Raw genomic sequence first — 23,877 nt, 5'->3', positions numbered from 1 at the left:
CCCCTCCCATATTATTTAGAAGAAATTCCAAGGTGTTATATCATTTTATCTATAAATATTTCAGTAAAAGTAAGAATCATTTATTTTTACACATAAACATAATTTTATGAATAATTTTAATGTAGTAGGCATCTAATTCCTAGATATTTTGCCTTCTTAATCCATCTAGGTCCAGTACTCCAATTTATCAATTTATAGGATTATTTCTTTTTTCCCTTTCCTGGTTTTCCTTTTACATCCTTCTTTCCTTTCTTATCTTTTGGAGAAGTCTTTCCTTTCTTTCGTGGTTTTAGTAGTTCACCGAATTTCCCAAATCCTTTCCGTACCACTGTTCCACGCCACCATGCCTGAATCTGAAAACAAAATAAACCCATATTCAGCATTGGCTGGTATCACAATGAACTGGAGATTGTTAAATCTCTTTATTCTGATACGTGGTCTTGAAGATGTGGAGAATGGGATGTGATCAGAACTCTAAATTTTATTTTCTATCTTTCTCAATTGGCCAGGCATTCAGACAAATTTTTAAAAAAATGCATTTATTGCTTTTATGTGCCAGGGCCTGTTCTAGACTTTTGGGCAACAGCAGAGAAATAACTGTCTCAACTTTATGGAGCTCACATTCCAGTGAGGGAAGAGACAGTAAAAAATAAACACATGAATGTTTAATTTGACAGATGGTAATGAGTGCTATGGAGAGCAACCGTGCATGGTGAGGGGATCTGAGTGCCTATGCCCTGCCTTCCTGCTCCTTACTGGGCTGTCTGTGCTCCTGCCTAAAGCCAGCCCTCACTTGTTCCCTGGATCCTATTCCCTCCTACCTACCCAGCAACACCCCTCCTCTAGTAGCAGACTTGTCCAGTGGCTCCCCATTTCTCTCTGAATAGAAGCCAATGTCCTTATATGGCTTACAAGGCCCTCTCTGATCTGCCTCCCCAATCCTGACCCCTCTAACCTCTTAACTCCCCTTTCCCTGGCTCACTCTGCTCCAGCCGTGTAGGCCTCCTCCCTGCTCAGACACACAGGCACAGTTGTGACTCACGGCCTGTACATTCGCTGCTTCCTTTGCCTGGAACTCTTCTCAGTATTCAGATGGCTCACCTCTCCGCTGCTTCAAGGGTTTGCTCGATCGTCATTGCTATGGACTGAACTGTGTTGCCCCAAATTCATACGTTGAAGCCCTAATCCCCAGTGTGATGGAAATTGGAAAAGGGGCTTTGGGGAGATGATTAGATTTAGATGAAGTCATAACGGTGGGGACCTCATGATGAGATTAGTGGCATTATAGGGAGAGACATCAGAGAGTTAGCACTCTCTAGTGCAATCTCTCTCTGTCTCCGTCTCCGTCTCTCCCTCTTTCTCTCTCTTTCTCTCTCTCTCTCTCTCTGTCTATCTCTCTTTCTGCCATATGAAGACACAGGGAGAAGTCAGCTTCTATAGGCCAGGAAGAGGACCTTCACCAGACTCCAATCATGCTGATACTCTGACCTTAGACTTCCAGCTTCCAGAACTGTGAGAAAATACAGTTCCGTTGTTTAAGCCGCCTGTTCTGTGGTATTTTGTTGTGGCAGCCTAAGCTAAGACTGTCATCTTTGCAATGAGGCCTACTCTGACAATCTTATTTACATTAACCACTTCCCCACCTCCAAACACTACTGGCAATTTCAGTTCCCCTTAGGGTGACCTTGTTTTTTTTTTTTCCCACAGTAGCACTCTCTAACGTAGTATTTAATTTTGTTTTATATTTCATGCTTTTATTTCCCTCCTACTAGATTTTAAGTGCTGTGAGGACATAAATATTTGTTTTGTTCACTGATGTATCTCAGGGCTTAGAACAGTGTCTGGTACATAGTAGAAGCTCAGTAAATGTTTGTTAAATGAGTGAACAAATGAAAGAGGTGGCTGGGGGTATGCTGTTTTATATAAGGTGGATCAAGGAAGGGCTCTCTGATAAGAGGACGTTTAAGCAGAGATGGAACGAAGTGAGGGCCAGAATCTTGCCCGTATCTGAGGGAAGCATCTCTGGGCACAGGAAGAGCCAGTGTTAAGGCCCTGAGCCAGAAGCATGCTTGGTCCTTGGAAGAACACCAGGTATCTGCTTGTGACTGAAGCCCAGTGAGAGTAGGAAAGATGAGATGGGGAGTGAAAACAGCAGACTGATCAGGATCCAGGGAACAGCACTACTCTCTAGAGGCAGTTTGGAAATTTATGGGACTTTTTATTGTCTTAAGATTAAGCAGTCTTCAATTGTGTGGTCTGTACCCTGGTCTACAAAGCCTTTCCAATGGTGTGCAGGCATGGATAGGTTGAAGACAGTCTATTTCCTGAGCTTCAGCTTCCATATGCATCCCTTCCTAAAATCATCTCAAGAACATAACTGCAGATCCCCCATCCCAGTTTCCCCTTTGGTGCTCCACAGAGGAAAGGCATGCCTTGAACCCACCTGAATCTTACTATGGTGCATTGCCCTGGATTCCAAAAATCATTAGGACACACACACACACACACACACACACACACACACACACACACACACACACAGTACAAGTGTTGATGAGAAAATGAATGACTCTAAGGACTGGTTAACCAATCCTTTTGCAAGACAGGTGGTTTCTAATTCTACCTTCAAGAAAAATAAGGGAAACCTAGTTAACATGTCAGTTAAGACCTGCTATCAGTTTGGGGGATACAAATCTGGAAGAAGTTCAGAGATGTATGAAGCATTGTTTTTTAAAAATAAAACATTACAGGCAAAAAAAGCTTCTTCCGTTCTCATTAACTCATCTACGTGAACAAGTTTTCTCAAGGCTTTCATCTGTAAAATGAAAAACAGGAGTAGAATCTGTAATAAACCCTGTGTTATTCTAATAATCATCAATATTTATGCATGAATATATAAACTACACTAAAAAAACCCTCTCATTTTGGTACACTGTTCTAAAAAATCCTATATGTCTAATAATTTTTTAAATTTGTAAGAAATTTTATGTTGTTTTAGGTGATTTTATACTACTAATAGTTATAATGTATATACATTTTTAAATTTTTAAAATTTAATTTATATAAATATTTTTGTTGCCTAGAAGTACAAAAGAGCAATCTATGAAAGACATATGTGTATATATATAACCTTAGGATCAATTTTGAGGGGAAAGTAGAATGGAAGTACATGTTTAAGAAGAAAAGATATAAAAATTCTGCCTATAAAATAATAACTTGTTTAAGTATTTGTAAATTGGTGTTGACAAATCATAATGATATTCAGTTTCCACTGGACACAGTTAAAATATTGTTCTAACAGCTCTATTTTAAAATGTCAACATTTAAAATTCACTGGAAATTACATCCTTTGCAATGATTTAAACTTGTGCCCAGCAATATTAAATATCATTTTAAGAATGTGCAAGAGGGTGCATGGTTTTTCAAAATGCTTTCAGGAAGTATTCAATTAAAAACCACAATTTTCATTCTTTCAAGTGTAATCCATCCTGAGCATATACACATTGAAATAATTTTTTATTTTAGTTTTTGAGATAGCTGTCGCCCAGGCTGGAGTGCGGTGGCACAATCTAGGATCACTGTAACCCCCGCCTCCTGGGTTCAAGCGATTCTCCTGCCTCAGCCTCCAGAGTAGCTGGGATTACAGGCACACACCACCATGCCCAGCTAATTTTTGTATTTTTAGTAGAGACAGGGTTTCACCATGTTGGTCAGGCTGATCTTGAACTCCTGACCTCAAGTGATCCACCCACCTCAGCCTCCCAAAGTGCTGGGATTATGGGCGTGAGCCACCGCGCCCAGCCTGAAATATATATTTGTATACAAATTACTTTTCTTTCTCCTTTAAATTGCTACTCAGGGATTGTTGTGATTAAAATTATGTGCTTCTGTAGGTTTTTATTATCTCTGAATTTATTTTGGAATGGTAAAAGAGGTATCACAAAAGATTTATCATAAAAGGGAGGACATTAGGTCTGATAGGGTTGAGGGCTATTGAGAGAGGATTTTATGGACCGAAGATTTGACTCGTATTCTGAGTGAAATGGAGGGTTGCCAATTTCAGTGGAGTGGGGAGCTCTAGCCCATGTTTTAACAGCATCAGTGCTACTGCTGAGCAGAAGGTATATTGTAGGGGAGCTGGCATGGAAGCAGGGACACTAGTCAAAGGGCTTATGTAGTCATCCGGCTGTGAGGTGATGGGGACTTGGGCCAGTTGGAGAACAAAGAACACTGGCTGAAGTGGACACATTCCAGAACTGTCCTACATCTCCATGGGCTCAAAGGGCTACAGCAGAATTACAAGGATCTCAGCCCTTTGATCCTAATTAATGGCAGCTCAGAACCCTGGGCTCAGCCTCTCATCTATAAATGCTTTCATTTCTAATTTTTAAAATTTATTTTACTGCTTTTGTGAATACAAGCTTTTTTCATTCCAATGAAATAGTCCAAGAATTTAAGATTGTTTGAAATTTTGAAGTTTTGGTTTCCTTTGCCTATTTGTTGGCTTCTTATTGGACAAAGAAATAAGGGACATAAAAGACAAAAATACTAGGGCTGATATTAAAAAATCTTCTTACCCTTAGCCCTGGGGACATAAAAGTTACTAAGTAACTTCTCTTTTCAGAAGCAGGACAAGGGTGTAAGGAGTTGCTCCATAGGATAATCTGTAATGTGTTTACCATTAGACTCCCTCTAAAGCAACTGTTATCAAGAATCTGGGCTGATTTTACCTTTGTTGCCATTATATTCCTATTTCTCTTTTCCTTGAGGTATTTCCATATGACCTCATTGCCTTCAGCACACACTTCTTTTGGGGGTTCTTCCATGGGATTGTCCATCAGTGTCAGAACCTTAAGATTCACTAGGGAATCCAAATTCTCCGGAAGATGGGTGAGCAAGTTGTCCTCCAGCAGTAATTCTTTCAAAGCTGAAAAGATTTTTTTTTAATGGTGGATCCATCTTAGAACAAACAATATTAACTTGTCACCTAATCCTGCCCACATAGATGAGGGATCCAATTCTGCATTTGCAAAAAGGATGAGAGGAAAGATGCACAAGATCCAACAAAACTTTTTCTACCATCTAATAAAAGTTCTAGCTCTATGTTTGCTCCTTCCCATAATGAAGAGAACAAAATTCAGTCTCCAGATATTCCAAATGTTTTGTTTGTTTAGAGCAACAGTTTTTAGCTGAAACTGACAGCCCACTGGGAAAAATCACTCTCAGACCATGCTGCTCCTAAGCTCAGCGGGCTATTGAGTTTTTTTTTTTTTTTTTTTTTTTTGAGACAGAGTCTCTCACTTTGTTGCCCAGGCTGGAGTACAGTGGCATGATCTGGGCTTACTACAACCTCTGCCTCCCAGGTTGAAACGACTCAAGTGCCTCAGCCTCCTGAGTAGCTGGGATTCCAGGCACACGCCACCACACTTGGCTATTTTTGTTTGTTTGTTTGTTTGAGACGGAGTCTAGCTCTGTCACCCAGGCTGGAGTGCAGTGGCGCAATCTCGGCTAACTGCAACCTCCGCCTCCTGGGTTCAAGTGATTCTCCTGCCTCAGCCTCCTGAGTAGCTGGGATTACAGACACCCAACACCATGCCCGGCTAATTTTTGTATTTTTAGTAGAGATGAGGTTTCACTGTATTGGCTAGGCTGGTCTCAAACTTCTGATCTCATGATCCACCTGCCTCGGCCTCCCAAAGTGCTGGAATTAGAGGCATGAGCCACCGCACCCAGCCTACAACTTCTTTATAACAATTCAAAGTTGTTGAAGCCAGTGTCCATAAATATTAGAGACAGAAAAATAGAAAACACTGAAAATTTTGAGAATATTTCACTCCTCCAGGGACCAGGGACAGTATAAAAATTTATGGTCAGGAGCATTACTAAGGAGTACTGCATACAACCCCTTGCCTCCAGTTTTTTTTTTTTTTTTTTTTTTTTTTTTCTGAGACGGAATCTCGCCCTGTCGCCAGGCTGGAGTGCAGTGGTGTGATTTTGGTTCACTACAACCTCTGCCTCCCGGATTCAAGCAATTCTCCTACCTCAACCTCCCAAGTAGCTGGGATTACAGGCATGTGCCATCACACTCAGCTAATTTTGTATTTTTAGTAGAGATGGGGTTTTGCCATGTTGGCCAGGCTGGTCTTGAACTAACCTCAGGTGATCCACCCACCTTGGCCTCCCAAAGTGCTGGGATTACAGGCATGAGCACTGCGCCCGGCCTTGCCCCCAATTTTTGAGTGTCTTATGAGTAGGCATCAGCTTCCACTCTAATATGTCTTCATTCTTTTTTCATTAAATAATAGCCATAGTTTGGGCCGGGTGTGATGACTCACGCCTGTAATTCCAACACTTTGGGAGGCTGAGGTGGGCAGATCACGAGGTCAGGTGATCGAGACCATCCTGGTTAACACGGTGAAACCCTGTCTCTACTAAAAATACAAAACAAACAAACAAACAAACAAAACCCCCCCAAAAAAAACTAGCCGGGCGAGGTGGCGGGCGCCTGTAGTCCCAGCTACTCAGGAGACTGAGGCAGAAGAATGGCGTGAACCCGGGAGGCGGAGTTTGCAGTGAGCCGAGATCTTGCCACTGCACTCCAGCCTGGGCAACAGAGCGAGACTCTGTCTAAAAAAATAAAAAGAAAGAAAAAAAATCGCCGTAGTTTGAAAACATGTGCATAAGCCTAGGGATTCAGAAAAAAAAAAAAAAAAAAAGAAACATTTAAAATCTGGTCCCAGTGGGTACTCAGCAAAAGCATGTTAAGTGGATGGATGAATGTACACACAAAGAATGGCTTAGTCTAGTAGAAAATGTTTGGCTGTTTAAATAGGAATCATATATAGTTTTCCAGGTCAATCATGTAGGTCCAAGAAAGTCCCTTGCTAATTTCACCACTGTGGGCCAATACTTTTTCTTTTATTCAAGTGACTCAGTGACCTAGATGAAATTTACTGCAGGATCCCAATTCCAAATTCTGGCATACAGTAAGTGTACAGTAAATTCTTGTTGGTAGTGTAATGAATGTATGAGTGAATGCTAATTTTCTTAGCAGTTGTTATTTACTTTTCCATTCTAATAAATGACTTAACTGCCTTTGCAAGACTCTTAGCTATACTAATCAGGACACCTGGCCTCCCCCATGTCACTGAGTGAGCCCTGCAAGAAAGTAATGGGATAGACTCAGTTCTCCCAACACTCAGATCGGTCTTTAGCAAGGCAAGGAAGCCATTCCCATGGGAAGTACTGGCCACAAACTCTACTAGGCTGTGAATCTACTAAGTTTCCTCACCTTGTGCTTGGCAAATGGCATCTGGAAGTTGCTTAAGCAAATTGTGCCGGCAATCAAGAACTTCTAGGTTAGGCATTGACCCCAAGGATACGGGCAGGTACTCCAGATGATTGTTCTCTATATATAGCTCTTTAAGACTCTGAAATAACATGAGTATACCATAATAATATACCTTGATTAATTAATTATAGTAACCAGAATCACCTGTGGGTGCCTATGCTTTTTTTTTTTTTTTTTTTTTTTTACTTTAATGGGGGAAATTATGCATTGGGTTAAAGGGAAAAAGCATGTCTAAAGGACCATCATCAAGACATAAAATTATTTTTGAGTAAATCCATTAGACTTGGTTTCCATTTATGCAGGGAAAAGAGACTACAGACATCTAGTGCTTATTTGTTTCACCAGAACTTTATGAAAAAATAATTTGAATAATTAACTACATTTATCATTAACTCTTTTTTAATAGCTAATTATCTGTGGCAGTTGCTACAGAATGATAATTGCTTCAACTATCAACCCAATATTGCGTCATGTGAAAGTAGCCAAAACGCACAGGGAATGGGTTTGAATGTATTCAAAATAACTATTTTCAACTTCACTGGGCAAAAATCTAATGTTTGTACTTCACCCTAAGATTGCGGCACGACAGGTATAAAGGAAAAGACGATGAAAGGTGTTCTATGAACACAGGGTAAAGGAATGGAGAATTAGGAATAGACTCCCTGTGTCATAGTGAGAACTACCTATGCTGTACATGGCATTGCATGACTGGGGGTTATGTGGCGGCCCACGCCTACTTTATCATCATTAAGAGTGCAGCAGGTCAGACACGGTGGCTCACACCTGTAATCCCAGCACTTTGGGAGGCTGAGAAGGGTGGATCACCTGAGTTCAGGAGTTCGAGACCAGCCTGGCCAACATGGCAAAACCCTGTCTTTACTAAAAACACAAAATTAGCCAGGTGTGGTGGTGGGCGCCTGTAATCCCAGCTATTTGGGAGGCTGAGGCAGGAGAATCGCTTGAACCCGGGAGGTGGAGGTTGCAGTGAGCCGAGATTGTGCCATTGCACTCCAGCCTGGGCAACAAGAGTGAAACTCTGTCTAAAAAAAAAAACGTGCAACAACAGGAACATTAAAAAAAAATAGTTCTTTAAAGGATGAACACATGAAGACACTCTAGTATGGCTACTTTGAATGAAGTTATCCTATTGCTTTTCAAGTATTCCTCATGGCCCTGTAGATCCAGCAAGCTGGTGCAACATGATTTCCCTTTTCCAAGCAGGGAGAGAGGTCTCACTTCCCCTTACAGGAAATCCTGGGCACCAAAATGCAGGCTCCTAGCACGTCACTTGTATGATACTCTTTAACTTCAAAATAGTCCAGTTTTCGGGGGGCTACTTATAAAAAGTGGGAGTTAAATGGAAAGAAGTAGACCCAATTTCTGTAACTGAAACACACCAGATCACACAGTGGAAAGAAGTATGGTAGGACACATCCAGCAGCAATCACAATGAAATGATGAAGGGTTGTTCACAGACAGTGGAAACCTCAAAATGTAAAAATGATTGCTTGTTTGAAGCTGGAAATCTAGTATGGATGATGCTACATCCAGCCTGTGGAGACCTCATATTTTCTCAGTTTCAGTCAATTTAAGAGGCAGTGGCAGGTGCTTCTTAGCCTGCTCATTTGGGGAGGCTTACCTGCAGTTTCCTAATGTGTTCTGGCACATAGGTAAGTTTGAATCCCTGGTCTTGCCCAATGTATAATTTCTCTAAAGATGCTAAAGAAAGGACTTCCTCCGGAAAGGAAAGGAACTCATTTCCTGTTAGTCCAAGTATCTTCAGTTTTGAAAGTGAGCCCAATTCTGAAGGTAACTAGAAGTGTTCCAAAAAGATAAGTTTCAGGTCAAGATTATTTTTAACAGTCAGCAGAGATAAATTGGGCTTTTGGTTTTGAGGCAGACTGCTAAACAAGTGGAGTAACTTAGCCTCTCCTACTGATGAAAAATTTGTGCACGTATCTGCATTACAGTATTTATACTTTGGATCTAAAGTCTCTGATTTCACTTTTATGCACCACTTTAAACTGGAGCAATTTTTTGTGGCCAGGCACGGGGGCTTATGCCTTTAATCCCAGCAGTTTGGGAGGCCAAGACCGGTGGATCACCTGAGGTCAGGAGTTCAAGACCAGCCTGGCCATCATGGCAAAACCCTGTCTCTACTAAAAACTACAAAAATTAGCCGGGCGTGGTAGTGGGTGCCTATAATCCCAGCTACTTGGGAGGCTGAGGCAGGTGAATCTCTGGAACGCAGGAGGCAGAGGTTATAGCGAGCCGAGGTTGTGCCACTGCACTCCAGCCTGGGCGCCAGAGTGAGAGGCTGTCTCAAAAAAAAATTTGGAACAATTTTTAACCTCCGTTCTTGCCATTTATGGACTGTAGTGTGGCAACTGCTTGACACTATTGAAAGAAAAATACTAAAGTCATGTGTAATAATGCAATAAGAATATTCATAATAAATTCAGTTACTGGAACTAATACGTTTAGTGATATGACTCTTCATCCTAAAAGGCTTTAATAATTTTGAAACTTCAGTTGAAATCTCAGTTGAAGGCAAACATATATTCACACCATTTAATCAGTGTTCAGTGAACTCCATTATGATCCTATCGTGTCGTGTTCCGCTTTTCAGTGAATACCCAGGCTTGTGTACCCTATGTGGGAACTGGGTTGGCATTTCACAGAGTGCCACACTTTCAGGGCTGGAAGGCCTTAAGAAAGTTCTCTATTTCAACCTTCTAATACAGTGGTTGCATACATTCTATAGCGAGCCATCCGATTGTATCTAAACACCACCTCCTGTGAAGAAAAGCTCATTGTCTTCTATGGCTACTTCTAACCATCAGATTTCCCACTTTAGTACAGCCAAAATCAGCTTCACCATTTTGTCTGCCTATCGGTTTCTTTCTGGACCATGGGAACCACATGGGAAAAATTTCGTTCTTAAAATATGTGACAATCACTCTGTTGACTGGGTTGCAGAGATGCCTTATTTTCTTGTAGAAAAAAAAATCCCAGCTATGTAGCTCAACAGCTCCTTAACTCATATGTTCCTTTATCTGGCTTACTTCCTAACTGGGAAATCCTTCCCCACAGTTCCCTGCTTGAGCTCATGGACATTCTTCCCGGCCATTCCCTAGTCAGTCACCCGACTTTCATTCTGGCTAGAGCACAGCTGAGCTGCTCCCACCCCACCTCTCTATCGATAGCTGGAACAGACAGGTCATTGGTGAATGAGCCACTTACAGTTGGAGAAAAAAGAAAGTTCACTGTAGGACAACCTATCTGTAAAAGTTTCACATACTTGGAATCTTCCATAATGCATTTTTCTCTTTTTTGTGTAGAGTAAGGACTCATTTTCCTAAAAATGCTGTAACAGTTTTCCAGTTTTTTAAATTTACCTATATATTTTAATTAGATCAAGTCAGTCTCTGGAGAAACTGATGTTTAAGCTTTCCTCTTTGGCTATTTCAAAATTCTTCATCAAGCATTTGGAGCCCTTCAATACAAAATGCCTGCCTTCTGTGCAATCCAAAACAATGAAAAAAATATTTTTCAATCTAACCATTTCATTATAACCTAGAAATTTCACTCTTGTTGCTGTTTACTTAACTCATAAAGGCTTAGCTTTTCTTTTTCAAAGCACATTGAATGTTCAAAAAAATTTTTCAGAATATTTAAGATCCAGTAGTTAGTTTCATCACAGTCATAGCAAAGTATAATGAGAAGAAATCTAGATGTATAGAATAGAAAATCTGTAGAGCATTAGATGAAGACAATTACTGATGACACTATAATTGACATATAGCCATTTTGGGATCCGGTACATTGTTTTTTTTTTTTTAGATGGAGTTTCGCTCTTCTTGCCCACTCCAGGCTGGAGTGGCAATGGTATAATCTCAGCTCACTGCAATCTCTGCCTCCTGGGTTCAAGCAATTCTCCTGCCTCAACCTCCCGAGTAGCTGGGATTACAGGTGCCCTCCACCATGCCCGGCTAATTTTCGAATTTTTAGTAGAGATGGGTTTTGCCATGTTGGCCAAACTCCTGACTTCAGTTGATCCACTTGCCTCATCCTCCCAAAGTGTTCTGATTACAGGCGTGAGCCACCGCACCTGGCCTGGTTTTCTCCTTTAATAGAAGTATACTCTACAAATAAAATCCATCTAGGTGCACATTGAAAATCAGATATTTTTGCATGCACACAGGCAAGTAGAAGCTACTGGTCAGGCTTGAGTCTTTGGGGAGGGAGAGATAATGAGCTGGCTTAAAGGCCATGTTTCATTAAGGAGAGAAATGCATTGGAAGGTGGTATTAGCATGAGAGGAAATTGAGAAGGGAGGACAAATGCACACACACACACAAAGCCCATCAGAATAACTGAAGAGGAAAAAGCAATGGTACGTAGAGACTGTCATGTTCAATACAGTAATATTTAACCTGTCTACATTTCAGTGCAGTTTGACTTGTGGTAAAACTTGGTATTGGATGAAGCTTATTTTTAACAAGCAGTCTGTGTGTGATTCGCTCCTTTGATTTCTTAAAATTTCTCTCAGAACAGGATTTGGTATTATTCATGGCTCAGTATAACGTGTCATCCTTCCCACATGTACTTTATATTTTAAGTCTTTCACTCCAACTGCAGAATGACAGACTTTGTCCACTAAAAGGAATTTCTTACATCAGCAGTGGAATAGTTCAGGAATAGGCTCTCACGGAACCTCAAAAATCCTCCAAGGTGAGTTGCTACATCAGTAGAGATTAAGTCCTAGAATCTCGTCCTAAATCTACAAGTTACCATCAAAATGTTACTTTCTGAAAGGCAGCTTTAAAACCCCATCGCAATTTGGGGAAAAAAGTTCTAGAAATAAAAAATCAAATAAAAGATTTTTTTAGCAGCCGGGCACAGTGGCTCACGCCTGTAATCCCAGCACTTTGGGAGGCTGAAGTGGGCGGATTACGAGGTCAGGAGTTTGAGACCAGCCTGGTCAATATGGTGAAACCCTGCCTCTACTAAAAATACAAAAATTAGCTGGGTGTGGTAGCAGGCGCCTGTAGTCCCAGCTAGTCAGGAGGCTGAGGAAGGAGAATCACTTGAACCTGGGAGGTGGAGGTTGCAGTGAGCCGAGATGGCACCATTGCATTCCAGTCTGGGCGACAGAGCGACAGTTCATCTCAAAAAAAAAAAAAAAAAAGATTTTTAATAATAAACCTGTAAGGACCAGGACTTTTGTAATGTATGGGGAACACATGAGACTGGTGTCCATGGCCAGGTAAAGCAGACCTATTATTTGATTATAGTTGTTGATTTCCAAATTCCCCTTTTTACTCCCTCTACAGTTGTCTTTTGCTCTTAACAGCTGTTTTTTTTTTTCTTTTTAAATCAAACATTATAGGATAGGCATGGTGGCTCACGCCTATAATCCCAGCACTTTGTAAGGCCAAAACGGGCAGATCACTTGAAGCCAGGAGTTTGAGACCAGCCTGGCCAACATGGTGAAATCCAGTCTCTATTAGAAATACAAAAGTTCGTCGGGTATGATGGCGCACACCTGTAGTCCCAGCTACTTGGGAGGCTGAGTCAGGAGAATCCCTTGAACCCGGGAGGCAGAGGTTGCAGTGAGCTGAGATAGCACCACTGCACTCCAGCCTGGGTAACAGAGTGAGTGAGACTCCATCTTAAAAATAAATAAATAAAATTAAAATAAATAGAATATTATAAAATAATAAAGAAACATAAACCCATGCATGCCCAACTGCCCAAATCTTTTAATAAACCAAATGAAACACTGCAATTAAGTTCAGTCCCCTTAGGATCTCTTCCCCATTTGCTTTCTTGGTTTTTAAAGGCACATTCCTACATTGCCCAGTATGGTCTTGAACTTCTGGCCTCTAATGATCCTCCCTCCTTGGCCCCCTAAAGTGCTGGGATTAGAGGAGTGAGCCAACGCACCCAGCTGCTTCTCTATTTTGTTGACTTCCTTCTCTCTTCCCAGAGGCAGCCACCTTCAGGAATTTAGTTTTCTTCCAGTTAGTATTTTATATTTTCATTATATATAAAAATATCCATAAAATATGTGTTGTGTATATATGTGTGTATGTATATATATATTTATATATAGTTTTGTGTGATTTTAAAATTTATAAATGGTATCATAATGTTCTGCAATTTGATGCAGAACCTTAGGTTTTCTTTTCAACAAACATCACAATTTTGAGATCTATCCATATTGGCACGTACAGTACCAGTTCACTTAAATTACTATATAACTTCATTTTATGAATATATTGAAGTTTATTTGCCCACTCCCCTACTGACATTTAGATTGTCTCCCATAATTTCATGATTATCAACAATGCTAAATGACCATTTTTGAATATGCTACCCTGCACACACGGGACAGTTTCTCTAGGGACAGATCTGGTTTTGCAGTTTCCTATGGATGAAACTTTAGGCTTCTAAGGCTGTATGTATTAGAAACATCTGCTGTTAATGGAAACTCTGTCGGGAGATAGTCTTTGTTAAGAATATAGACCCTGGGCTGGGCGCGGTGGCTCACGCTTGTAATCCCAGCACTTTGGGAGGCCGAGGTGGGGGGATCACGAGGTCAGGAGTTTGAGACCAGCCTGGACAACACAGTGAAACCCTGTCTCTACTAAAAATACAAAAATTAGCTGGGCATGGTGGCAGGTGCCTGTAGTCCCAGCTATTCGAAAGGCTGAGGCAGGAGAACCGCTTGAACCCGGGAGGCGGACGTTGCAGTAAGCCGAGATCACCCAACTGCACTCCAGCCTGGGCGACAAAGCTAGACTCCATCTTGGGGGGGGAAAAAAAAAAGAATGTAGACCCTGGAGCCTGGCAGCTGTGGGCTGGAATCGCGGCTGTATCACTTATAGGCTGTGTAGCGTTGGACATGTTAGTTAAGCTCCCTGCCCCTCACTTCCTTCATATATCATTGAGGACACAGTCGTTGTGAGAGGTAAATGAGATGATCCATGTAAACACTTAGCTCAGTGACTGGCACATACACCCTCTAAATAAACATTAGCTACTATTATGATTACTGCTGCTATTACGGAAAAAGAAAGTAATACAAACTATCACCTTGTTGAATATTTAGTAATCTTGGATTTTCGCCCATAAAGTCAGTTTAAATTTGCTGTTTAGACACAGAACCAACTTAGGGCAGGAAGGACCCTGGATGAGAGCATAGTCACAGCCAGAAAGGGAATCCGTACCTGTCCTATTTTATTGTCATCCAGTCCCAGGACTTCAAGGTTCTTCAGCGCACAGATCTGCAGCGGGCAGTGGTCTAGATGGTTCTGGCTTAGGTCCAGGCAGCGCAAGTTGACCAGGCGCCTGAAGGAGCCCCGCAGCCTGTGCAGGCCTGTGTTTCCCAGGTAGAGCAGGTGCAGCGAGGTCCACCTGCAAATGAGGTATGGCACCTTCTCCAGGCGGTTCCCACTCAGCCCTATTTCCGTCATCTTCCTGAGCTCGGTGAGGCTTTTCGGGATGGAGTGGAGGAGGTTATGGGATAAATCGAGCACAGACAATTGGCTACAGTGGCACAGGGACGCGGGCAGAACGGGAAGGTTGTTAGAAGCAACATAGAACTTCTGCAGCCCCGTCAGGTGCCCGATCTCTTCTGGGATGGCACCGATTTTGTTCTCGTCCAGGTCAATGATCTCCAGATTATAGAGAACACAGAGCTCCTGGGGGAAAGCTTCAAATTGGTTTCGCTTCAGGTAGATCTCCCTCAGCTTGGTTTGGTTCACTATTTCCTTGGGCAGACATTTCAGGTGGTTTCCGGTCAGTCCCAGCAGCTCGAGATGGTGGAGGTTTTTACAGATGACGACGGGAATTTCCTTCAGGTCGGTCTGGTAGAGCCGGAGCTCGCGCAGGGCGTGGAGGAAGCTGACGACGAGAAGGGAGGAGGAGAAGATGGGGTTGTAGCTCAGGTCCAGTCTCTCCAGGCTGCTCAGCAGCCCCAGCGCCGGGCACAGGCTCCTCAGGTTGTTCTTGTCCAGGTAGAGGACCCTGATGTTCTTCAAACGCTGAATCTCCTGGGGAATTTCTTCAATCTGGTTGTTCTCCAAATGTACTTCTTCTAATTCTGTGAATGTGAAGATTTCCAACGGAATGGCAGTCAAGCTCTGATTAGAGGCATCAATGAAAAATGTTCTATCATTGACGTGCTGTGGATCATTTCTCTGATGAATTTTAGGTGAATGTTCTACTGATTTTATGTCTTTTGACATTATTGTGAAGAAAAGCTCAAATATTCAAAATCTGAAATATTGTGAAAAGGATGAAAAAAAAATCAGAATTTACCTGCCACCAGACTTGCTATCCTTAAAAAAATAAAATTAAAACCTAGTTGATTAAACTTACTGCTTGAAATTATGACAGAACATAAAATTTAGGTTTTTGCATTTCATGTTAGAAGAATTAAAGTGTAGACTCCTTCCCCTAACACGTAGACTCACATGAAAAAAAAAAAAGAGATTAACTTCAGTTTTATTTATTAATTTTTGAGACGGAGTTCCACTCTTGTTGCCCAGGCTGGAGTGCAATGGTGTGATTTCGGCTTACTACAACCTCTGCCTCCCGGGTTCAAGTGATTCCCCTGCTTCAGCCTCCGGAGTAGCTGGGATTACAGGCACCCACCACCATGCCCAGCTAAATTTTTTTGCAATTTTAGTAGAGACAGGGTTTCACCATGTTGGCCAGGCTGGTCTCAAACTCCCGACCTCAGGTCCACTCGCCTTGGCCTCCCAAAATGCTGGGATTACAGGCATGAGCCGCCGTGCCCAGCCTAATTTCACTTAAAACAAAACAAAACAAAACAAAACAAAAAACCTATTCTGAATGTTTCCAGTAGGATGTAGAAGGTTGTAAAAGATTCTTGCTCTTACCATAACACTGAGAAAACACTAGGGAAAAAACCTCATATTTTAAGATGTAGTATTTTTCCTCAAAGCCACCAGAGAGCCAAAGATACAAAGAAAGCAAAAAAAAGAAAAAAAAAAAAAACCCAAAAAAACAAAAACAAACAAACAAAAACCCCAAAAAACACTATATTCTAGAGATGCACCAGCCTTTCCTAAATAACTAGAGAGACCTGTGAGTAGACCCTCTCATGCCTGATGGCATTTGCAAGTTTGAGGACTGTCAGGCAGAGAAACAACTCTTTAATAGGCACAGGCAAAGGAACTTCCGGGAGAAGAATAAACCTGCCAAACTTTTAACAGTCATGTGTAGGCTGGCATAGTGGATTAGAATCTGGAGTAGCCCCAAATGCAAACTCAGTTCTCCCCACTAACTAGTTCTTCCCATTAGTCTTTGGCTGGCTAAGTGGCCACAGGGAAAATTGCAGGCCGGACTAAAGAACAGAGGTCCTGTAGTTTCATGGCCTTAAGTACTGAAGCCTGGCTGGAAGGAGCTTAACTCTGTCTAAGCGAGACATTTGAAACTGCAGTTAATTGACATGAACTAAAGCCCAACCCAGAAACAAATTAAAGTCTAATAAATGGAGGGACAAATCATGTCCATGGATTAGAATACTCAATAATGTTAAGATGTCAGTATTCCCCCAATTGGATCTATAGTTTTTACGTAATGTCAGTCAAAATTTTAGCAAACTTTTTTTTTCTTTTTTGGTAGAAGTTAACAAGCCGATTCTAAAATTTATGTGAAAATGCAAAGGAACTAAAGATAATCTTTAGTGAAAACAAAATCAGCAGACTTACACTACTAGGCTTATAAATCTTATAAATGCAAGATGTGAATATTGTATTTCAGAAGGGTAAGTCTTTAGTACACACACACACACACACACACACAGAGTCTATGGGGGAAAGGCAGAGAACAACATGACATGATAGTGGCAAGGTTGGCGGTAGCGTCTTTGAACTTCTTTTTAGGATGAAGGCAGTCCTTCTGGAGTATCTGGGCCTCTCATCCATCGCAGAGGCCTGGTCCCTAGATGAAGGGGATACATTTCTAGTTCCATACATAACATTACTGTTCCTCAAAACACAACACTATGTGCTTCAGGAGCTTGTTGCTTTATGCCTGGACTCAAAACCAGCTCCAAGACAGTGTTATTTAAATAAAAGGAAATATTTAACACTGATTTTGTTTAAAACTAGCTGTCTCCAACATTTTTGTCATTTAGTCATCAGGCAGATTAAATTTATCTAATACTATTTAGTCCCGTAAGGTAAAATCTCCAGTTTCCTACTTGCAAATTTCTGAAAATTTTCCACAGTATGTAGACTGAGGCAATAATACAAATAAAAATAGGGAACACCTAGAACAATGATTATGTACTCCAGGCTTTACTTAAAGTAACCTAATCAATCTTTACAACAATCCTATGCAGGAGGCATCACTGTTAGCCCTGTTTCACAGATAAAGAAATTGTATAACTGAAAGGGCTCTTCTCAGAACATCGTAGGAAGCGTAAGTAAGAGCAGAGAATTGGACACAACCTCACCTAGAGTTTTAACATCACTTGTTTACAGGAAACCTGGCATTTATTAAAATCATTATTCTTGGGTGTGAGATTTTAGACTTGATTTTACTGTGCAGCATTACAACAAAGTCACCTGGGAGAAATTTATGTGGATTAGAATTAATATGAGGGTGTCTGGGCTTCCAGACACATGAAATAACTTATTTCTCTTAACATTCATCTTTCTCCATAATAAGACCTGCTTAGAATATCTAATTGTGTGTGTACATTATCTCACCTTAATCATATATCCCATCAATTTGACGGCCCCCTGAAAGCTATATATACGCCCATATTTCACCTTCATTTGTGGGTTTAATAAAAGGAGATTGTAAAGCCCTGATTTGCAATAGCTTTGCCAGTAATTCTGCCACAGTAAATGAGAATGGGGAAGATTTGGTCTTTATTGGCCATTTTTCCCCTAGGGATTGCTACCCAAATGTGATCTAATTTACTTATTATTACAATCCAATATTATGGTGGGGTGGTTTCTAAATTAAATAATTGTTGCATCTTCATTTGAAGGAGCCAAGATTTGGATAGTTTAACAATTAGCTTTCTTTGTGTAACTCCAACACCTGAGAAAATCATTTAAGAAACTAATTAGCCCTCTCAAATTTACAGTGAGTGTTCATGCTTTTGTTTCCAAGTCCGTCTATGCACAAACTGGATAGGTAAGACTAGGTTCCTGAGGTCAATATGGTGCGTGACTCTCTCTGTTAGCATAAAAACCCATTTATAGTTAAAAGAATTTCAAGATTTTGCTTAAAACCTCACTCAGCAGATCTATTCATTCTAAAAACCGGTGAACCACAAACAAACTAAAAGTAACCTTAATTGACTTCAGACTGGAAATTCATACAATGGTAATAAAGAGTGGCAGAATGTGCCACTCCAAAATATGCCACTTTGGTATGAGGATTACTTTAAGCTAAAGACACTTGAAAAATGGCAGATGCAAGAAGTGTATTCTAATCTTCCCTTTCCCTCCTTGAAAACAGGAGCTAAAACCTCCCATGCAAAACATGCCTTCCCTATATCAGAAAGAAAATTCTTCAACAGGGAGTCATAGCTGAGAGAATTCTGTACAAATACATCTTGTTAAAAAAAAAAAAAATTCCTGGAGGCAGAGCAAGATGGCTGAATAGAACCCTCTAGCAATCATCCCCTCCAACAGGAACACCAAATTGAACAACTATTCACAAAAGAAAGCACCTTCATAAGAACCAAAAATCAAGTTTGCAATCACAGTCCCTGGTTTTAACATCATAGCAAGGAAAGAGGAACTGAAGAGGGTAGGAAAGACAGTCCTGGATTGTCAGAACCATCCCTCCTCCATCCCCCAGCAGCAGCCATGTGGCACAGAGAGAGAATATGTGTGCTTTGGGGAGGGAGAGGAAAGTGACTGTGGGGCTTTGTAATGGACTTCAGTGCTGCCTGTCACAGTGGAAAGCAATACCGGGTAGAATTCAGGTGGTGCTCATGGAGGGAGCATTTAGACCAGCCCTAGCCAGAGGCGAATTGTCCATGCCAGTGGGTGGAACCTGAGTTCTGGCTAGCCCCAATACTGTGGGATAAAGTGCTTTGGGGGTTCTAAATAAACTTGAAAGGCAGTCCAGGTCACAAGGACTGCAATTCCTGGGCAAATCTTGATGCTGTGCTGGGCTCTGAGGAATTGCTCTTGAGGTGCTAAATGTATTTTAAAAAACAAGACCCAGTGATTGATGTGTGGTCTGCAAGAAATACATTTCACCTATAAAGACACACATATGCTGAAAATAAAGGAATGGGAAAAGATATTCTATGTGAATGGAGAACAAAAAGAGCAGGAGTAGCTACACATATATTAGACAAAATAGATTTCAAGACAAAAGCTATAAAAAAAAGACAAAAAAGGTCATTATATAATGATAAAGGGGTTCATTCATCAAGAGGATATAATGATTGTAAATATATATACACCCAACACTGGATCACCTAGTTATGTAAAGCAAATATTACTAGAGATAAAGAAAGAGATAGACTCCAGTATAATAATGGCTGTTGATTTCAGCATTGGACACTTTTAGTATTGGACAGATCAAGACAGAAAATCAACAAAGAAGCACTGGAATTAATCTGCACTATAGACCAAAGGGACCTAGATATTTACAGAACATTTCACCCAACAGCTGCAGAATACATATTCTTTTCCTCAGCACATGGACCTTCTCAAGGATAGACCACATTTTAGGTCACAAAACAAGTCTTAAAAATTTCAAAAATATCAAAATCGTATTAAATATCTTCTCTGAGCATGGTGGAATAAAACTAGAAAGCAATAACAAGAAGAAATTTGGGAATCATACAAATACATGGAAATTAAACAACATGCTCCTGAATGACCAGTAGGTTGATGAAAAAAATTAAGAAAATTTAAAAAATTCTTGAAACAAATTAAAATGGAAACACAACATAACAAAAGCTGTGGGATACAGTGAAAGCAGTACTAAGAGGAATGTTTATAGAAGTAAGTGCCTACATCAAAAAAGCAGGAAGACTTCAAATAAACAATGTAATGATGCATCTTAAAGAACTAGAAAAGTAAGAGCAAACCAAATTCAAAGTTAGTAGAAGGCTGGAGTGATAGCTCACGCCTGTAATCCCAGCACTTTGGGAGGCTGAGGCAAGTGGATTACCTGAGGTCAGGAGTTCAAGACCAGCTTGGCCAACATGGTGAAACCCCATCTCTACTAAAAATACAAAAATTAGCCAGGCGTGGTGGTGTGTGCCTGTAATCCCAGCTACTCAGGAGGCTGAGGCATGAGAATTGCTTGCACCCAGGAGGCAGAGGTTGCAGTGAGCTGAGATCATGCCACTGTACTCCAGCCTGGGCAACAGAGCAAAACGCTGTCCAAAAAAAAAAAAAGAAGAAGGAAAGAAATAATAAAAATAAAAGAAAAAGCAGAAGAAAATAAATAATAAAAATCAGAGCAGAAATAAATAAAATTAAAATAAAGAACAATCCAAAAAATTAATAAAATGATATGAAAAGTTGTTTTCTGAAAAGATGAACAAAATCAATAAACTTCTAGCCAGATTAAGAAAAAAAGAGAGAAGACCCAATAAATAAAATCAGAGATGAAAAAGGAGACATTACAACTGATACAGCAGAAATTCCGAGGATCAACTATATTTTAACACACTGGGAAACCTAGAAGAAATGGATAAATTCCTAGATATACACCATTTACCAAGATTGAACCATGAAGAAATCTGAAACCTCAATAGACCAATAACAAGTAAAAAGATCAAAGTCATAATAAAAAGTTACCCTAGCAAAGAAAAGCCTGGGATCCAATGGCTTCAATGCTGAATTTTATCAAACATTTAAAGAAGAACTAATACCAATCCTACCCAAGCTATTCTGAAAAATAGAGGAGGAAACACTACTTTCAAATTCATTCTATGAGGCCAGTATTACCCTGACACCAAAACCAGATAAAGACACACCAAAAAAAAAAAAAAAAAAAAAAAAAAAAAAAAAAAAAAGAAAAGGAAAAGAAAACTATAGGGCAATGTCCCTGATGAACCTTGATGCAAAAATCCTCAACAAAATGCCAGGAAACTGAATTCAACAACACATTAAAAAAATCATTCATCATGACCAAGTGGCATTCATCTCAGGAATGCAAGGATGGCTCAAGATACACAAATCAATCAATGTGATACATCCTATCAACAGAATGAAGGCCAAAAACCATGTGATCATTTTAATTGATGCTGAAAAAGCATGTGATAAAATTCAACATCCCTTCATGATAAAAACCTTCAACAACTGGGAGTAGATGGAAGCTACCTCAACACAATAAAAACCATATATGACAGGCCCATAGGTAGTATCATACTGAACGGGAAATACTGAAAATCTTCTCTCTAGAATCTGGAACAACACAAGGATGCTCACTTTAACTACCATTATTAAATGTAGCACTGGAAGTCTTAGCTAGAGTAAGTAGACAAGCGAAAGATATAAAGAGCATCCAAACTGGAAAAGAAGAACTCAAATTATCCTTGTTTGCAGATGATATAATCTTATATTTGGAAAATCCTAAAGACTCCACCAAAAAAATTATTAGAATGGATAAACAAATTCAGTAAAGTTGTAGGATACAAAATCAACATACAAAAATCAGTAGCATTTCTATATGCCAACAGCAAACAATCATAAAAAGAAAATAATCTCATTTACAATAGCTAAAAATAAAATAAAATACCTAGGAATAAACTCAACCAAAGAAGTAAAAGATCTCTACAGTGAAAACTATAAAACATTGATGTAAGAAATTAAAGAGGACACACACACACACAAAAGGAAAGATATTTTATGTTCTTGGATTAGAATAATAATTATTGTTAAAATGTCCATTTTATCCAAAGAAATTTACAGATTATATGCAATTCCTATCAAAATACCAAAGACCTTCTTCACAGAAATAGAAAAAACATCCTAAAATTTATATGAAACCACAAAAGACCCAGCATAGTCAAAGCTAACCTGAGCAAGAAGAACAAAACTGGAGGAGTTACATTACCTAAATTAAAATTGTATTGCAGAGCTAAAGTAACCAAAATAGCATGGTACTGGCATAAAAATAGACACATAGACCAATGGAACAGAATAGAGAACCCAGATATAAATCCATACATCTACGGTGAACTCGTTTTTGACAAAAGTATCAGTAACATACATTGGAGAAAAGATAGTTTCTTCAATAATGATTCTGGGGAAACTGGATATCCATATGCAAAAGAATGAAACTAGACTCCTATCTCTTGCCACATACAAAAATCAAACCAAAATGGGTTAAAGGGTCAGGCGCCGTGCCCCACGCCTGTAATCCCAGCACTTTGGGAGGCAGAGGCAGGTGGATCACTTGAGGTCAGGAGTCCGAGACTAGCCTGGCCAACATGGTGAAACTCTGTCTCTACTAAAAGTGCAAAATTAGCTGGGCATAGTGGTGGGTGTCTGTAATCCCAGCTATTCTGGAGGCTGAGGTGGGAGAATCACTTGAAGCTGGGAGGCAGAGGTTGCAGTGAGCCAAGATCATGCCACTGCACTCCAGCCTGGACCACAGAGGGAGATTGTCTCAAAAAACAAACAAACAAACACCTAGAGACCCTAGTAGGCACAGACACAAGTGGCTGGATGTTGAGAGGAACACACCAGTGGAGGAGCACACAGGTGGCTGGACATTGAGAGGAACAGAGGAGCAGAAGAGCACACCCACCGGCGGACACTGCCAGACCATCCACAGGTAGAACAATGCGTAGACTGAGGGGAATTTGGCCAGCGTAGTCAGCGAAGAGTCCGGCTGCTGAGCGGCCGGACTCCAGGGAAAAACCACCTTTCCACTCCATTCCCTTTCTGGCTCCCCATCCAACTCTGAGAGCCACTTCCACCATTCAATAAACCTTGCATTCATTTTCCAAGCCCATTGTGTGATCCGATTTTACCGGTACAACAAGGCAAGAACCCCAGGATGCAGAAAGCCCTCTGTCCTTGCGATAAGACAGAGGGTCTAACTGAGCTGATTAACACAATCCGCCTATAGACAGCAAAACTAAAAGAGCACCCTGTAACACACGCCTACCGGAGCTTCGCTTCAGAAGCTGTAAGCCTTCGCTCCTAGACACTGCCCTGGGTTCCGAGCTCACGTGCCCCACAACCTGCCCGTCTGCATGCTCCCCCTAAGGGTTTCAGCAGAGCACCAAAGAAGCAAGCCACACCCCCATTGTTACTGGTAGAAGGTGTCCAGGTTCTTGGCGTCTTGAACAAAAAATTGGGCAAAACGCATAAACAAAGCAAGGAAGGAATGAAGGGATTTATTGAAAATGAAAGTACACTCCACAGTGTGGGAGTGGGCCGAGCACAGGGGCTCAAAGGCCCCGTTACAAATTTTTTGGGAGTTAAATACCCCTTAGAGGATTCAATTGGTTACTTGGAGTACGCCCTGTGTAAATGAAGAAGATG

General features: G+C 40.7%; 1 protein-coding gene across 1 annotated transcript; it reads right to left on the bottom strand.

Annotated features, from left to right (window-relative positions):
* Window positions 1–102: 102 nt before the first annotated feature.
* LRRIQ4 (leucine rich repeats and IQ motif containing 4) lies at window positions 103–15,606 on the bottom strand. The gene is made up of 5 exons (XM_001085657.5): window positions 14,587–15,606; window positions 8,991–9,164; window positions 7,292–7,430; window positions 4,731–4,927; window positions 103–353 (listed from the first exon to the last, which is right to left on the bottom strand). The coding sequence occupies exons 1-5, from the start codon at window positions 15,604–15,606 to the stop codon at window positions 201–203; spliced, it is 1,683 nt and encodes a 560-aa protein (XP_001085657.1). The 3' UTR covers window positions 103–200.
* Between the last annotated feature and the right edge of the window lie 8,271 nt (window positions 15,607–23,877).

Source organism: Macaca mulatta, chromosome 2 (assembly GCF_049350105.2).
Source record: "Macaca mulatta isolate MMU2019108-1 chromosome 2, T2T-MMU8v2.0, whole genome shotgun sequence".
NCBI classification, from domain to species: domain Eukaryota; kingdom Metazoa; phylum Chordata; class Mammalia; order Primates; family Cercopithecidae; genus Macaca; species Macaca mulatta.
The sequence above is the reverse complement of the archived record's forward strand: the minus strand, read 5'-3'. Positions and strand labels throughout refer to the sequence as shown.

Excerpts from the sequence above, each read along its gene's own strand:
- LRRIQ4 (XM_001085657.5), bottom strand. The coding sequence starts at position 15,606 with ATGTCAAAAGACATAAAATCAGTAGAACATTCACCTAAAATTCATCAG. Across the intron at positions 9,165-14,586 it reads ATGACAATAAAATAGGACAG|TTACCTTCAGAATTGGGCTC; the intron begins GTACGGATTCCC and ends GAACACTTCTAG. Across the intron at positions 7,431-8,990 it reads AACACATTAGGAAACTGCAG|AGTCTTAAAGAGCTATATAT; the intron begins GTAAGCCTCCCC and ends ATGTTATTTCAG.